Below are 17,083 nucleotides of genomic sequence, written 5' to 3'. Positions count from 1 at the left end.
GCGCATGCACACACAGATTCCGAAAATACCCGAGCCCGAAACGTGGCGAGTGAAGCGAGCCCGCGAGGGGCCCTCTCATTTTGCCAGCCCTATGTCCGCTTGGATGGTGGGGCTACCACCTCGACTCACGGCGCAGGCGCCGTTCATCTTCGGAGATTTTCCAAAGCTTCCTCTGCTCCGTGCTGCGCATGCGCAGTACGGGGCGGACACTATATGATGACCGCACTGAATATGCCAGAACACCGGCATGCACCCCTTGGAGTAACTTCAGACCAGGCTCAGAACAGTTGATTCAACTTTACTGAAAAAGCTGCCCAGGCATACCTTTACAAGGTAGTAATCTATTGCTGGTGTTCTCTGGATCCCTTTTGCCCCTGACAGATTGCAAGGTACAGCAGTCCTCCTTCACAGTAATCACAGCATGTTCTGCTCGGTATGGCCTGCTAGAAAACCCCTAAAACCTTCCCTTTATATTTATATCACTGGTGGGAAAGCTGGATCCAAAAAGCCCAGGAACGGCAGCACAAACATTAACTCTCTCCCCTCCCCCAGCCTGGGCAAGCCACTAACAAACTAACGTATTCAACCTTACTAACTATGTAACTATGTAAATGTATATATAATGTGTGTGTGTGTATATATGTATGTATGTATGTATATATATATATATATATATATATATATATATATATATATATATATATATATATATATATATATATATATATACTGTATAGCCAGATGGTGGTACTCCAACAGCCTGGAATATCCATTTCCTAATAAAAGCTGCTTATGTAGAGTGCTACATAAATATATCTATCTGATGTACACTGTCTGCATTAGGGTAATACTGACATGTTTTTTTATTTTTTTCGTTGTTAGTTTATTCATTGCCTGTTCCTTTTTTTTTTTTTTTTCTCTTGTAGGTGGTTAATGGAGAGACGGTCGAATGACAGCCGGGACTGTGGTCATCACCGGTGGTATATTAGCAACTGTTATCCTTCTGTGTATTATTGCCGTTCTCTGCTACTGCAGGCTACAGGTAAGCCATTGCACCAAGCTGGTGCTTCAGTCAAAGAAAACGCCATTAAAGAGGAAGTAAAGGCAGTTGGAAAAAAAAAAAAAAAGCAACCTGCAAGGCAAATGCATAATGAGCTAGTATGCATAGCATACTAGCTCATTATGAATAACTTACCTGAGAACGAAGCCCCCCCGAAGCAGTCCTCCGTCTTTATGTTCGCCGCTGCCATGTATACTCCACAGTGACTTCCGGGTCTCGCTGCTCCGGCGCTGTGATTCGCCGGAGCCGCGATGACGTCACTCCCGCGCATGCGCACGGGAGCCGACACGAGCGGCATGTCGCGGCGATCTGCGGCCTGCCCAATGCGCCTGTGCGCCTCTGTCTACGCCGCATGCGCCGTACACAGCGGTGGCTGTCTTTTTGTAAATATCTCCTAAACTGTTGGGTGGTGCTCAGCTTTAAAGTGGTTGTAAACTTCCATTTTCAATTTGTACCTATAGGTAAGCCTATAATAAGGCTTACCTATAGGTGCAGTAAATATCTCCTAAGCATGCGCTGTTTAGGAGATATTTACACTGTACTGCGCCGATGATGTCAGCAGCACATGTGCTGTGAAGAGATGGCCCTCCATGCCGTTTCTTCCCTAGCAAGTGCCATGACTGGCGACTCCCACGGGAGTGACGTCGCGTAACTCCGGTCAGTCAGAGAGTGTAACAAATAATTCAGCGCTGCCCTTAAAGATAGCAGCTAACACAGCAAATTAGATAAATAGCAAAACAAGGAAGACAAATAGTGTAGCGCTTAAAACATAACCTGACACATGGGTCAGATAAGGGGTAATAAACCCAAATAATCATAACACGTGAATGAAAGCAAGCAATTGTATACAAATGTGTTTAACACAAAAACCTATAGTAAGTGTCCAAAGGAAAACCAAAATGACGGTTTTCAGCATGCAGTTCATAAACTTCTTACGAACAATTCAAAGCTTCTTGTGAATATCCCAGAGGTGAACCAGAATGTATAACTAAAGTGAAAGATGCCACCACCGAAGATTTGGAAGGCTTACCGGAACGTTTGAACACACAAGATCATATGTTCTTTGAGTCAAACAGGCTTATGTTATTTGTACAACCAATGGGAATGGACACTGGAACCTTCAGAAGATGAGAGATGTCTTTAAAGGTTTGTCTCATAAGAGACGTTGATCAGATGTCCATAGATGTAATGGGGATGGTCTAAAAGAAGGAAAACGTGAAGGGCCACATAGCGTAATTCTGTTGAATAGAAAATAAACTTTAATGAAAGTTAAAAAACTCACATTTAAGCGGGAGTCCACCGGGACTCCGCGTTTTTTTTTTTTTTAAAAAAAGCCAGCAGCTACAAATACTGCAGCTGCTGACTTTTAAATAGTGACACTTACCTGTCCAGCGCGCCCGCGATGTCGGCACCCGAAGCCGATCGCTCGCTCGTCTGGTGGGTCCTGTCGCCGCCATCTTGGGTATGGGAATCAGGAAATGGAGCCTTTCGGCTTCATTTCCCGGTTCCCTACTGCGCATGCGCGAGCCGCGCGGCGCAATCCGGACGGTCCCCGCTGCCTCTGGGAGCTGTGTGTTTCCCAGCAGGCAGCGGTGCACTTGCTGAAGGGGGCGGGCGCTTGCGGAAAGGGGCGTAACGTACGCCCCTTTCCGCAGAGAGCTAGCCCGGAAGTGGGTGCAGTTACCTGGATTATCCAGGTAACTGCACCCCCCTCCCCCCTGAAAGGTGCCGATTGTGGCGCCGGAGGGGGGGGGGGATTCCGATGAGCGGAGGTCCATTTTAGGGTGGACCTCCGCTTTAGCAGATAAAATCAGCGCTTTAAAATTAAATGGCGGCAGTGTCCACTGCCGCCATTTAATTTTAAAGCTCTGATTTTATCTGCTAAATGTGAGTTTTTTTTAACTTTCATTAAAGTTTATTTTGTACTCAATGGAATTACGCTATGTGGCCCTTCATGTTTTTCTTCCATTTTAAGCTTAAAGTGGAGCTCCACCCAAAAAAGGGAAGCTTCGCTAGTTTGCAGCCTCCCGCCCCTCCACTGCCACATTTAGCACTTTTTAGTTGGGAGGGGGGGGCCACTTCCTGCTCAGATAGCGGGACCATTCAGAGAGCGCAGCACGGTTAGCGCATGCATAGTAGGAAGCCAGCTGTGAAGCCAGAAGGCTTCGTTGCTGGTTTCCCTTACCTAAGATGCCCAGTGCCTGCATCTGAAGCTGAATGAAGAATCAGCTTGGGTGCTGGATCCCTGGACAGGTAAGTATCCTTTTATTGAAAGTCAGCATCTACAGTATTTTTTGGGGAGAGACCGCAGCTCCTCTTTTAAGATTCAATCAAACTTTAAGCCCTTGTACACACGGGTCGGACATTCCGACAACCAAATCCGTCGGATTTTGTACGACGGATTTTGTCCAAAACTGGTGTTGCATACACGCGGTCGGACAAAGTTGTCGGAAAATCCGATCGTTCAGAACGTGATGACATTATTTCGTTAGGACGGGACTACGTTCAGGCTAGTAGCCAATAGCTTTGGTCTAGGAATTTGATCTGAGCATGCGTGGCACTTTGTCCGATCGGAATTCTCAACACATGATCGGACAAAGTCCGATCGGATCATGCTGTCGGAAAATTTTATAGCCCAGCTCTAAAACTTTGTCGGTCGAATATTCCGACGGAAACCGTCCGATGGAGCCCACACACAGTCGGATTATCCGACAACGCGGTCCGATCGGACATTTTCCATCGGAATGTCTGACCGTGTGTACAAGGGGTAAGAGTCTTACAGCAAAAAAAAAAAAAATTGTGTAATCTTGTTGTGTTTGCTTCCATCAGTATTACTGCTGCAAGAAGGAGGACTCGGAAGAGGATGAGGAAGAACCAGATTTCGCTGTCCATTCCCGCTTTCCACCGGTGCACTGCAACCGGAACGTAGTCCTGGCCAATGGCCCCTCCCTCTATGCCTCACCCTACAACAAGAAACAACAGCACTGCCGAAGCGTCTGCCAGGGCTGCTCGCACAATGAGCCGCCCGCCTTCCTCCTGCACCCGCCGGAGGAGGTTCGAAACGGAGGCGAACGCGTCACCTATAAGACCATCAGCCAAGAAGAGATCGAACTGCCAGTTAACCTGAGCAATATACAGGTACTTAACCCCAACCGCCTCTCTGCAATGAGGGAGGCCTTTTCCCGAAGTCGGAGCATCAGCACGGATGTTTGAAGGTTGTGTTTGACGCTAGCACCCGATGTGATGCTAGCACTTCCTCGGCCCTCCCCGTCTGTAACACTAAAGCATCACTCAGCACTACTTCTTTCTAACATTTCTCAACACTTCTGTGAAAACAGATCCCAAAGCCCAACAGCCTTCCTTCCCTTGTGCAACCGTGTTGTGCAAAAAAGAGGAAAAAAACAAAAAACTTTAAAGCACACTTTATTTTTCAAAGACTTTCCAACTCCCTGCCTCCATGTTCCTTTCACTCCTGATGTTATTTGAGCTTTTACATGAACGACGGTGTTTTAAAATCTATGAATGTATTTGAATATGATATAGTAGATATAAACATTTGTCACTTTATTGTCAAGCAAAAAACAAAAAAACACACACACACACACATATATATATATATATATATATATATATATATAAATGTGTGGGGAATTAAAACTGTGACAGGCTGAGTTGGAGTTTTGGTGCAACCGCAACATTGTAGTAGAATTATTTTTCAATTGTAACTCTTTAGCTATTGCAAATGTTCTGCCGAGGATTTTTGCATTTCAAAAAGGATCTCTGTATTCACGTTTTGCTTTTGATATGAACAAAAAAAAAAAAAAAAAAATGAAATTGGGAGATGCGGTGACTGAAATGTCAACTGTGAATTTATGCAAAGGGTGGGGAGAGAGAAAATATATTTTATGTTATATTCTTCCTACATCAGTTAGAATATGTCACATCAAACTAAAAGTCGCCATACTTGGGAAAGTCTCCAAACATGGAAAATTGGCACCAAACAAATTATTTTGTGCAGAAAATCAAGCAAATAAGGAGCTTACACTCCAATCTCATGCACTATTATTAATATTTAGCTATGACGTATTTCACAATTCAGTACGGAAAACACTGATCCATTCATACCATCCTCTGCACCAAAGGAAGCTTACATTCTAATATCTCCATCACAGTCGCATGCTATGAATATTATCATTTAGCTCTATTATTATTATATAGCTCTATCATATTGCTCAGTGCAGTACAGAAAACACTGATCCATTCGCATCATTGACTGCGCCACAGGAGCTTACACCCACAACATTCCCTCAAACACCATTATTATTATATATTTCTATAGCTCTGCCAGTTATGCCAGAGTGAACAATATGCCAGTTAACCATTCACATCAGTATCTGTACTAGAGAAGCTTACTCTGTTTTGTCCCCATCATAGTCGCATACTATTATTATTATTAATTTATATAGCTCCGACAATTGCCACAGCACTGCACAGAGAACATTGTACTGATCACTTAGGTTTTTGCATCAGAGGAAACTAAACTCTAATGTCCCCTCTACTGTCCTACACATAGAAACCCAATTTGGGTGAGAGCCAGTTGACCTACCAGTATGTTTGTTTTTTTTGGATTGTAGGAGGAACAGCACCTACATGTATGGGGTGGGGGAATATACAAACTCCATGCAGATTGCGTCTTTTGCCATTCATACCAAGACCTCAGCACCACAAGGCAAGAACACAACTCCTCCCCAGGGCCACTGTTAGCCCTTGTACACACGGTCGGAGATTCCGACGGAATGTTTCCTATCGGACTGTGTTGTCGGATAATCCGACTGTGTGTGGTCTCCATCGGACTGTTTCCGTTGGAATATCCGACGGACCAACTTTTCGGTAAAATTTTCCGACAAAATGCTCCGATCGGACATACTCCGATCATGTGTAGCCTACTCCGATGGACAAAGTGCCACGCATGCTCAGATCAAATTCCTAGACCAAAGCTACTGGCTACTAGCCTGAACGTAGTCCCGTCGTAACGAAATAACGTCATCACGTTATGTACAATCGGATTTTCCAACAATTTAGTCCGACCGTGTGTATGCAACATCACTTCCGGACCTCTTCCGGAATTAATCCGTCGGAATTGGTTGTCGGAATCTCCGACCGTGTGTACAAGGGCTTAGACATCATGGGGCCCCATACAGGCTTCCTGACAGGGCCCCCAACTACCGCCTACACCCCACCCAAGCCCCCAAGGTGCAGTAAATAGCAGCACTGACTTTATCCACCTATGCCCCAAAAATTTTAAAAAAGTTCCTCCTTTGCTCCCACCTCCTGGGCCCCTTTGACGACCCAATGGGGCCCGGGAAAATGTAATTTAAAGTGATTGTAAAGTTAAAATTAACAAACATGTTTTACTTACCTGCTCTGTGAAATGGTTTTGCACAAAGCAGCCCAGATCCTCCTCTGCTCGGGTCCCTCTTCTGTGCTCGTGGCCCCTCCCTCCTACTGAGTATCCCTACAGCAAGCATCTTGCTTTGAGGGCAACCAAGCCGAGCCACAGCTCCCTGTGTCCATTCAGACATGGCGCTGTGACTCGGCCCCACCCCCTTTCTCTCCTCATTGGCTGACTGGGTTTGATTGACAGCATTGGGAGCCAATGGCGCCGTGCTGCTGTCTCAGCCAATGAGGAGGAGAGTCCCGGGGCAGCCAAGACACTCCTGCAACATCGCTGGATCTAGAGGGACTTCAGGTAAGTATTAGGGAGGCATAGAATGCGTTAAGATAAAAAACCTGCCTTTACAATCACTTTAAGCGCTGGTCAGCAAGTAAGAGCGGGGGGGTTTGGTCTACATTTAGTATGGTCTCTCTGACTCTACATTTGTTTTGATACATTATGGGATTACTGGTGTTTGAAAGATAAAAGTGGGGCAATGTTGTTTAGTCTTTCCCCATCTAGCACCAACAAAAAAATAAAAAATAAGCAACCATATTGCACATATCCTAACCATTCTATCCATGTATGTTCAATAGGTTAAGTGAATTGACTGTTTGCTTTGAACCCTTGTGGCCATAACTTGGCGTTCCAAAATGCAACTTTTGAAGTACATATATATATATTTATATATATATTGGGGTGTTTTTTATATGAAACGGGTGACGTGTTAACTAGCAAAGTGAAATCCTATATCTATATATCTAACATTACTTCAATTTATGCTTTAATACAATGTTGTGGCTGTAACCAATTGGAAATAATGACGATGGGTGTTTCTATTTATAACAAGTGTAGGATCATTGTACATTTTGTGCAGATTGTGAGATTGTAGTACATGTGGAGTTAAATCTGCATTGTTTTAAAATGTTTCAATTACTTCTTTGCCCAAGTCAAAAAAAAAAACAAAAAAAAAAAAACCATTTAGCTGCTGAATAACTTTTTCAAGGGTGACTTTGTCTAGGGCCGGGGGTTACATGCCAACTGGATGGGTCACAGCCTAGCTCAGTAGCTTTCAGCCCTGGTGTGCATGCACACAGTTCTTGGTTGGCCTTGTCCTTATTGAGACACAACAACTGGTATTTTAGATTCTGGTCCATGTGAACTCGTTTTTTTTTTTTTTTTTTTCCTCTTTCAATAGGCCTTTCTAGAGGAAATCTCTGCTTCTGAGTTCCTATCTGCACATTTGCTGCAGCAATTGGCAGGAAATGCATCTCGCACTTCCATTGATGGATTTTTTTTTAATTGAGCCTTTATGAAGAATGCAGCTGTGTGAGTGAGACTTGACTTCTAAAACAGGGCTGTTTGCATAGAATAATAACCATAGACCATGTTTTAGTATTTTAGTAGTTCATTTTTAAAATTGTAAAACTCTGATCAGAAAAAAAAAAATGTGCATCTAATATCCCACAAGTCCCTGAAAACCTCCAAATATTAGTAACGGTCAGGTACACATTAGACGCCATTCTCGCCCCTCAGCAGATCATAGCTGCCAAGGCATTCTTCCCACTGACTCCTAATCTTCTTAAAGGCAGGCACAAACAGTCCTTCTTTAGGGTGTCCACCTACTGTACATACCCTGTTTCCCCGAAAATAAAACAGTTTCTTATATTAACTTTTGCTCCCAAAGATGCGCTAGGTCTTATTTTCAGGGGATGTCTTATTTTTCCATGAAGATGAATACGGTACACATTTATTGATTCCCCCCCCCCCCTTCTGATCCTCCTGTGCCATTTTGATCCCCCCCCCCCTCTCAAATCCACCCTGTGTCATTTTAAGTAAGTCCCCCTCCCCCCACCCCTGTTCCAGTGGATTATTTAGTCCCCCCCCCCCCCCACCTTCACCAGACATCCCCCACCTTTATCAGACATTTCCCCTCCACCTAAGTTACCCCTGTGTGTCTGTGGCAGCCAGATTCCACACAATGTGCCCGACTCCTGCCCCCGCGTGACCCACTCACTGTCTAATTGTGAGTCAGCCAGACTCCGTCAGGGCAGAGCGAGCAGCAGGCGGCAGAAGTTGGCAGCTTGTCCTGGCGGCAGGGCGGGCTCTCTTATGACGGGTGATGTCGCTCGTCATCCAGACAGCTGGCCGCAGCTCACTGATTTAAAGAGACCTCGCACCTGCCTGAACAGCTCCGGCTGCGCTGCGGCCAATCAGTGAGCTGCGTGGCCGCGCCCACCGCTATGCTCCAGAGGAGTCAGACGTCTTACGGTAGCTTCAGGGGCCTTATTATCGGAGGATGCCTTATATTACAGCGAGAGGCAAAACTGGAAGTAGGTCTTATTTTCGGGGGATGTCTTACTTTCGGGGAAAGACGGTATGTTGTAAATGGTGCAAAAAACAGTTTTTTCTTTTTTTTTTTTTGGCTGCCTTATTCTAGAAAGAGCCCGACTCAAACCAAATAATACATTTTAGTTTTGCTGAGCAGATACATTATCTGTGTTCCTGTTAATGAGTTTTACCCCCACTTCCTGCCCAGGTGACAACACAGGGAGTAAGGAGGATTTTCACCACTGAGGATACAGACAGTAATAAAAGTCTGACAGAAGGTCTAACCCTTTTTCCACTATAGAAAAAAAAATGGCATATTGGTGACCAGCAATTTGTTTTATTAACAAAGGACTTTTGTCTTCACAAAACTAGCAATATAATCCAGTGATTCTATATCCAACCCCTAGATTACAAAGAGATTTTTTTTTTTTTTTTTTTTTTTACATCGGTATAGACCAGAGGCAGCTGCTTTCTCAGCCGTTTTAAAATGACAGATGGGTGTAGACATCAATAAAATGATACCTTAGGTGCTTAAATTATCATAGAAAACAGTGTGAATCGCTACTGAGCAATACATGGCCTCATAATGAGCAGCAGAAGAGAGTGCTGCGCAGACATTTCTTATTTATGAGCAGTGTCAGGATAACGTCTCTTTAAAAATGAATAATGAGACCTGACAATCGAAGCTCTGTCCTAATGTATTTCCCTTTAAATTTAATTAAGTGGCAGAAAACGTGCCTGTTTTGTTTGTGCAAGACTGTACGCTGCAACTTGTCAAAGGAAAGCAGGCTGATAAATGGAGTGACTAGAGAAGCAGCTGTCCATTACCAGACCTGAACCAATAATTATAAAAAGATGGAGTTTCTTCTGCTTACTAGTGATGCTTCATACTGTATACATGTGAACACAGGCTATCCATTCACTAAAGGCCAGTGACAACACTAAGGTGCTTTAAAGAGGAAGTAAACCCTGATGAGTTTACTTCCTCTTTCATTCCCTGTAAAGGCAAAGCATAATGGACTACTATGCATCGCATCGCATCGTAGCCCATTATGTGTCACTTACCTGACACAGGAGCCAGCGAAGTCACCGCTGTCCCCTGTAGTTTCGAGCGTCCATCTTCTTGGTGGGTCTCCATGGGTCTCGCTGCTCCGGCGCTGTGATTCGCCGGAGCAGCGATGACGTCACTCCCGCGCATGCCGTCATCGACGATGCGCCGTAGATAGCGGTGCCCGTCTTCGGGCAAATATCTCCTAAACCGTATAGGTTTGGGAGATATTTCTTGGACCTACAGGTAAGCCTTAATCTAGGCTTACCTGTAGGTCAAAGTGGTTTGTAAGGGTTTACAACCACTTTAAATTTCTGAGAATGCGACCTGTCTATATTTACTAGAGGCCCGTTACACCACTGACACTTTATTCTTCATGAGAAGAACGCAGCCTATCTGTTTACTAGAGACCAGTCTTATCCCGGAGACACTCATATGTATAAGAAGACAGCCTATCCAGTCCCTAGAGACCAGAAATCACTAATATGTCATATGATTGAGAACACAACCTACAATATAACTATAGATCAGTGCTATCCCTGAGACTTTGTATTCCTGAGAATGCACTGACATTCCATTTATTGAGACACAGCCTATCCAACCACTAGAGATAGGCATAGTGGGTTCTGTGCTGAACCTGGAAATCAGCTGTCATCATTTCCATGTCAATGAGCTGCGGCCAGGCAATTGCCCACACCGCCTAGCCAACCAGTACAAATCTGATCATATTCATCTGTACCTAGTGTATGGATTCACTAGGGACAAATGACAGTTGACATCAGTGGCATTTTATTTTCATGAAAACACATTCTATCTATTTATGACCAGGGACATCTTTGAAGCCCAGGCATGTACTGGCCATCGGGACTACCGGGAGTTTCCCGGTGGGCCTATGGCTCAGTGGGCCACTCTGACATAAGGGGGCTGGTGATGGGACACTCTGATGTAAGGGGGCTGGTGATGGGACACTCTGATGTAAGGGGGCTGGTGATGGGACACTCTGATGTAAGGGGGCTGCTGATGGGACACTCTGATGTAAGGGGGCTGCTGATGGGACACTCTGATGTAAGGGGGTGCTGATGGGACACTCTGATGTAAGGGGGTGCTGATGGGACACTCTGATGTAAGGGGGTGCTGATGGGACACTCTGATGTAAGGGGGCTGCTGATGGGACACTCTGATGTATGGGGGTGCTGATGGGAAACTCTGATGTATGGGGGTGCTGATGGGACACTCTGATGTATGGGGGTGCTGATGGGACACTCTGATGTAAGGGGGCTGCTGATGGGACACTCTGATGTAAGGGGGCTGCTGATGGGACACTCTGATGTATGGGGGTGCTGATGGGAAACTCTGATGTATGGGGGTGCTGATGGGACACTCTGATGTATGGGGGTGCTGATGGGACACTCTGATGTATGGGGGTGCTGATGGGACACTTCGTTGTAAGGGGGCTGGTGATGGGACACTCTGATGTAAGTGGGCCAGTCTGGATGAAGTCCAGGGCCAAATTTCTGTCCCAGTCCAGTGACAACACCAAGATGCTTTATCAAAAAAGTCAAAAAAACATCTCTGACACTTCATATTTATAAGAACATAGTCTATCTATTCACTAGAGACCATTGGCATCACCAAGAGAATGCAGCCTATATATTCACTAGAGCAGGGGTAGGGAAACCTATGGCTCGCGAGCCAGATGTGGCTCTTTTGATGGCTGCATCTGGCTCTCACCTCTCAATCTGCGGATTGCGTGGTGTGCCGATCTGTGGATTGAGCCCATAGGAAAAGCTGCAGCTTCGGCCTAGCTCCAGAGCTGCGGCCATCTTGGTACACCCGGCGGCAGCCTAGGTGAGCGGCGCGCTGACGTCAGCATCATCCGCCTCAACTGCTCGTGGATCTGCCTGCCTGTGTAGTGGTAAGCAAGCAGACAATCATAGGGGAGATGTGGATATTACAGTGGGGGAGATGACGTGGATATTACAGTTATTGAAATTAGTCGATTAATCAATTTAAAAAAAAAATAATAATTAGTTTTAAACATATTGTATGGCTCTCGTGGAATTACATTTTAAAATATGTGGCGTTCATGGCTCTCTCAGCCAAAAAAGTTCCCTACCCCTGCACTAGAGAATAGTGACATATTTGACATGTCTATGAAATAGAATGCAGCCTATTCGTTCACTAAAGGCCAGTGACATCACTGACACCTCTGGTTCATGAAACCACAGCCTATCCGATCCATAGAGATAATCCACGTCACTAACATCTCATGTTTATGAGAACACAGCCTATCCATTGACTAGAGACCGGTGACATCACTGAGGCCTAATATTTAGGAGAATGCGGCCAATCTATTATCCCTAGAGGCCAGTGACATCACTGATACTTCATACTTCTGAAAACACAACCTGACCAATCACTAGAGACTATTGATATTACTGAGCGGATTCATATTCATGAAAACGCAGCCTATCCAATCACCAGTGACATCACCGAGGCCTCGTATGTAGGACAATGAATCTGATCAATTATTCATAGAGGCCAGTGACATCACTGATGCTTCATATCTATGAAAACACAGCCTATCCAATCATTAGAGGATATTGATATCATTGACACTTCTAATGCCGCGTACACACGATCGAATTGTCCGGCGTACTTAGTCCGCCGAAACGCGTTTCACCGGACAATCCGATAGTGTGTGGGCTTCAGCGGACTTTCTCAGCGTAAAGTCCGGCGGACTTAGAAAGTATTTTTGCAGTCCAATCCGGACTTGGGTTTTCAGCGGACAATACGTTCGTCAGTGTGCTAGTCCGGCGGACTAAGAATGACGCATGCTCAGAAGCAAGTACGAAAAAGGAAGCTATTGGCTACTGGCTATTGAACTTCCTTTTTTCTAGTCCCGTCGTACGTGCTGTACGTCCTCGCGCTAGCAAACGCCGGACTTTCTGTGTGTCCGTGTGTGGCCAAGTCCGTTCGGTAGAAAGTCCACCGGACTATCCGCCGGATTGTTTGTCGGACTATTCGAACGTGTGTACGCGGCATTATTCATTATTCTTCTTATGCTGTTTTCTTTGACAGCTTCTAGATACATGAGTGTATGAATACACCTATGATTTTAGAACTCGTTATTACATTTCCTCTCTCTATACATGCATATAATATTGCAAAGGATATTCTGCATTTCAGTTTCTTCTCTTCCATCTCTGGTTTCTCATTGCTGCATTTGTGCAGTTCACAGTTACCAGCTTCATATATAATGTAGCATGTTGTATGCTGAGTGCAGACAGTGACACGCACAGGTGACTGAGCAGTTCGAGAATCAGGTTTAAAGGGCTGTGACTTTCCACTGACTATTAGGGTTACCTGATAGTTTGCTTTCGTAGGAAGACAATTCTGGGTTCAAACTGTTTAGCTATTTATCACACTGACTCTTATTTTCACCAATGACAGACAATCAGAATTGTAAATAACGGTCACATGACTCAAGGTAGCGCTGATTATGACTTTCATGACAGCTTAGTGAATTGAACAGTTTCTTGTCTTGTCTGACTATTAACCTCCCTGGCGGTATGATTATTACTGATTTTAGGTGCTGAATGCGGTACAATTATTTTGCATGAAAATTTGGCGTTTTTATATTGTAGTCCTGTAATTCTTAGCCCTTTTACACACGGTCGGACATTTTCGACAACCAAATCCGTCGGATTTTGTCCGTCGGATTTTGCCCGTCGGATCTTGTCCGAAACTGTTGCATACACACGGTCAAACAAAGTTGTGGAAAAATCCGATCTTTCAGAACGTGATGACGTAATTTCGTTACGACGGGACTACGTTCAGGCTAGTAGCCAATAGCTTTGATGTAAGAATTTGATCGGAGCATGCGTGGCACTTTGTCCGATTGGAATTCTCTACACATGATCGGAGTATGTCCGATCGGAGCATTTTGTCTGAAAATATTTCCAGCAAGTTGGAAAATTTGGTCCGACGGATATTCCGACGGAAACAGTCCAATGCAGACCACACACAGTCGAATTATCCGACAACACGGTCCGATAGGAAACATTCCGACGGAATCTCCGACCGTGTGTACAAGGGCTTAGGAATAACTCCCTTAAATCTGTCCAAACCAGAGTCTAGCAGACATCCCGGGTATGATAAAGTTTGAAAAATGAAATCATAAATTATAATATAATAAATATCAATAATTATACCAAATAATATAATAATAAAAATGATTCAATAATGTAAACAAATCAAAAACACTGAAATTTGCTCAGTTGCAGAATTGTCGCTGTCATTACTTTTCAGTATTTGATGACGGATCTCCCCACAAATTGCTATCGCTCAATTCTGCGAGTGATTACAATTTATTATCGCTGTTTTCTAGCTGGTTTAAAATCATTTTTGATGTAAAGGGACAGTTTTGGTTGCTATGGACAATCTCCAGTTTCCAGGCATAAAGAACAGTTTTTATAACATAAAACTGCATGCAGGACACTGGGCAGACCACTAGGGACAAAGGCGATGTGAAATTATTACATACAGCAATGTAATCTGTAAGATTACATTATACTGTATGTATACTGTGTTTCACTTTTTGAATTTGGCGCCATTCTCCGTCCCTGTGCGTCGCAACGCTCGCAGGGAACGGAGCACGGCTCGCTCGCACAGCGGGGGGGGGGGGGGGGGGGGGAGGGGGACATAGCTGAATCCAGGGGACAAGGTAAGTAAAGTCTCCCTGCATTCAGCGATGCGGTCCCGAGTCTGGCTCGGGGGTTACCGCTTTTGGTATAAAATCTCCACCCCGAGCCAGACTTGGGAATACCGCCAGGGGGGTTAATAAACACGCACTCACCCGTCCCAGAGTCCAGTGATGTGGCCGGCCAAAAAAATTGATTCTCTCCTCAGCAACAGCATTACAACTGTAGGTATCTGGCTGTGACAGCGTGTGGCTTTCCAGCTGGGTGCACACTGCGCATGTGAGTCGTGCTGCGCATTCTGAATGGTCAGGCAATCTTCTGAGAACTGCGATGTGTCCCAGAAGATTGCAGGGAGGGAGGGAGGGAGGGGGAGAGGAGAATTTCCACTTGGATTGCCTAGGTGATCCAAACAGAAGTGGGGAGCAGTTACCTCTCAAAACTAGGTAACCACTCCCACTCCCAGAAAAATGACTTACCAAATATGGCATTGGAGGGAGGAGTGCTTAAAGAGGAAGTAAACCCTGATGGGTTTACTTCCTCTTTGATTCCCTGCAACGGTTAAGCATAATGGACTACTATGCATCGCATCGCTTTGCGTAGTAGTCCATTATGTGTCACTTACCTGACACAGGAGCCAGCGAAGTCACCGCTGTCCCCTGTAGTCCGGAGCCTCCATCTTCTCGGTGGGTCTCGCTGCTCTGGCGCTGTCTTTCATCGGAGCTGCGATGACGTCACTCCCGCGCATGCGCACAGGAGCCGCCACACACGGCATATCGCCGTTAAATGCGGCGCGCTCAGTGCGCCTGCACGCCGCTGTCTACGGCAAATATCTCCTAAACCGTGTAGGTTTAGGAGATATTTATTAGACCTATAGGTAAGCCTTAATCTAGGTTTACGTGTAGGTCAAAGTGTGTTGTAAGGGTTTACAACCACTTTAAAGCTCTGCTTTAACGGTAATTTCGACAGAAATTCTCAGAACTTTTTTTTTGGAGTGCCATAAGAACTGTACGTTTTCGCTCACTCTCAACTGTTGCTTTATGGTATCAAATACATTATAAAACAAAGGCAGAAAATCTACCATATGTCATATCTTGGGAATTCTAGCTCTTATGAAGTCTCGGTTTCACGATTCCCATCCATCATGAGGTTTCTCCACCATTATTGATGCGTTCTATACACTCTAAAATAAATGAAAGTGCGATCTAATAAAGCCTCTAGTAATGGCTGTAGCAAAAATGTAGACCCAGGAACACTGCGCAGAGATTTCACCACTGAACCCTGGATAGGTATAAGAAACTGTTAGGTGAGCTAACTTTCCAGTGCCTATGGAAGGAAGTCTTTTATCAATGGAGGTAACTTTTTTTTAGGAATTCCAAGGCAAGCTGCATACTGAACTGACTGGGTCTGAAAGCTACGGCAGCACTGTAGTCCATTTGCCATTGGGCATCAATGCTACACTTCCTCTAAATTCATAACTCAGCTCCCCTATATATGCTGAGTTGTGGGATGTCTTCTAATATTTGAGAGCTTCCATGTTTTTCTTGAAAAAATATTGTTATAAACAAGGACTATAAGCTAGTTTGAGGCTTCCAATTTTCAGTGCCAAATGTGGTTATAAAAGACGAGTGTTTTATTTACTGTGGCAGGTAATTCTGGTGTGAAATTTTGGAAAGAAAGAGTTGAAGATTAAGACTTGTAGACACGGTGTTGTTGCAATCCGCCCCCATTTAATCATATATGCACAGGCCTTAGTGAGAGCTACAACCCAAGGAGGCAATGTTGTGTAGCCCTTTGCTGCTATGTCTGCTCCCCCAGGCTGCCCACCGATGGACCTCTAAATATGACCGGTGGTAAGAAAATTAGCTGAACATTTCCAAGATTGGATAGCCAAGATTTTGCTCTCTGACTTACATGCTACTCATGCTTATTAGCAGAGACATACAAAGAGCTGCATTTGATGTGCCTTTGGCTTCTGCAGGTTCATTGCACAAAACTATATGCAGTTAATGCAGCTGGCCATACTTCCGACACATCTGCACATTCAGTTGAGTGCCGTTACACTTGGCCTTGGTATTCAGACCCAAAAACAACAGACGTGTTAAAGTCCCAAGTACATTTGAGCCATGGCAAAAGGCGGACTTGTACTGGATCTGCCTTCTGGCAGCAAAGTCACGGTGGTGGCAAACTAAGCAATAATAGAGAACCTTGTTGGTGTAAAAAAAAAATATATTTTTAAATGCATTAATCATCCGCTTCAGTACTCCATTAACAAACACAGCTGAATCATTTGTATACTTTGGAGTAGGTGTAGAAAATATCAAAATGATATATCACTGTTTACTCCTTAGAGGGGTTTCCACCGTACAATCGTCTGATGACTTGAGCCTGCCCTTATGCAACATCTCTATTCCCTTTCTTTTGTAGCTTCCTTCTGTGTTTTATTGTGTATCGGTTGCTGTTTTGGGAAAAGCATTCATGTCCATTGTTCTGGGATAGGATTCAGCTCT

At 44.6% G+C, this 17,083-nt stretch overlaps 1 protein-coding gene across 1 annotated transcript in view; it reads left to right on the top strand.

The window, feature by feature from the left end:
• The window catches only part of FAM163B (family with sequence similarity 163 member B), a 110,086-nt gene extending 102,667 nt beyond the window's left edge, over positions 1–7,419 (top strand). The window contains exons 2-3 of the mRNA XM_077468189.1: positions 927–1,042; positions 3,890–7,419. Of these exons, the coding sequence (XP_077324315.1) occupies positions 950–1,042; positions 3,890–4,273 (477 nt within the window). The 5' untranslated portion in view covers positions 927–949 and the 3' untranslated portion in view covers positions 4,274–7,419. The remainder of the gene's footprint in view (positions 1–926; positions 1,043–3,889) is intronic.
• Positions 7,420–17,083: the final 9,664 nt, after the last annotated feature.

Source organism: Lithobates pipiens, unplaced genomic scaffold (assembly GCF_037356315.1).
Source record: "Lithobates pipiens isolate NorthernLeopardFrog02 unplaced genomic scaffold, aLitPip1_a1.2 Scaffold_11, whole genome shotgun sequence".
Classification (NCBI taxonomy): domain Eukaryota; kingdom Metazoa; phylum Chordata; class Amphibia; order Anura; family Ranidae; genus Lithobates; species Lithobates pipiens.
The sequence above is the reverse complement of the archived record's forward strand: the minus strand, read 5'-3'. Positions and strand labels throughout refer to the sequence as shown.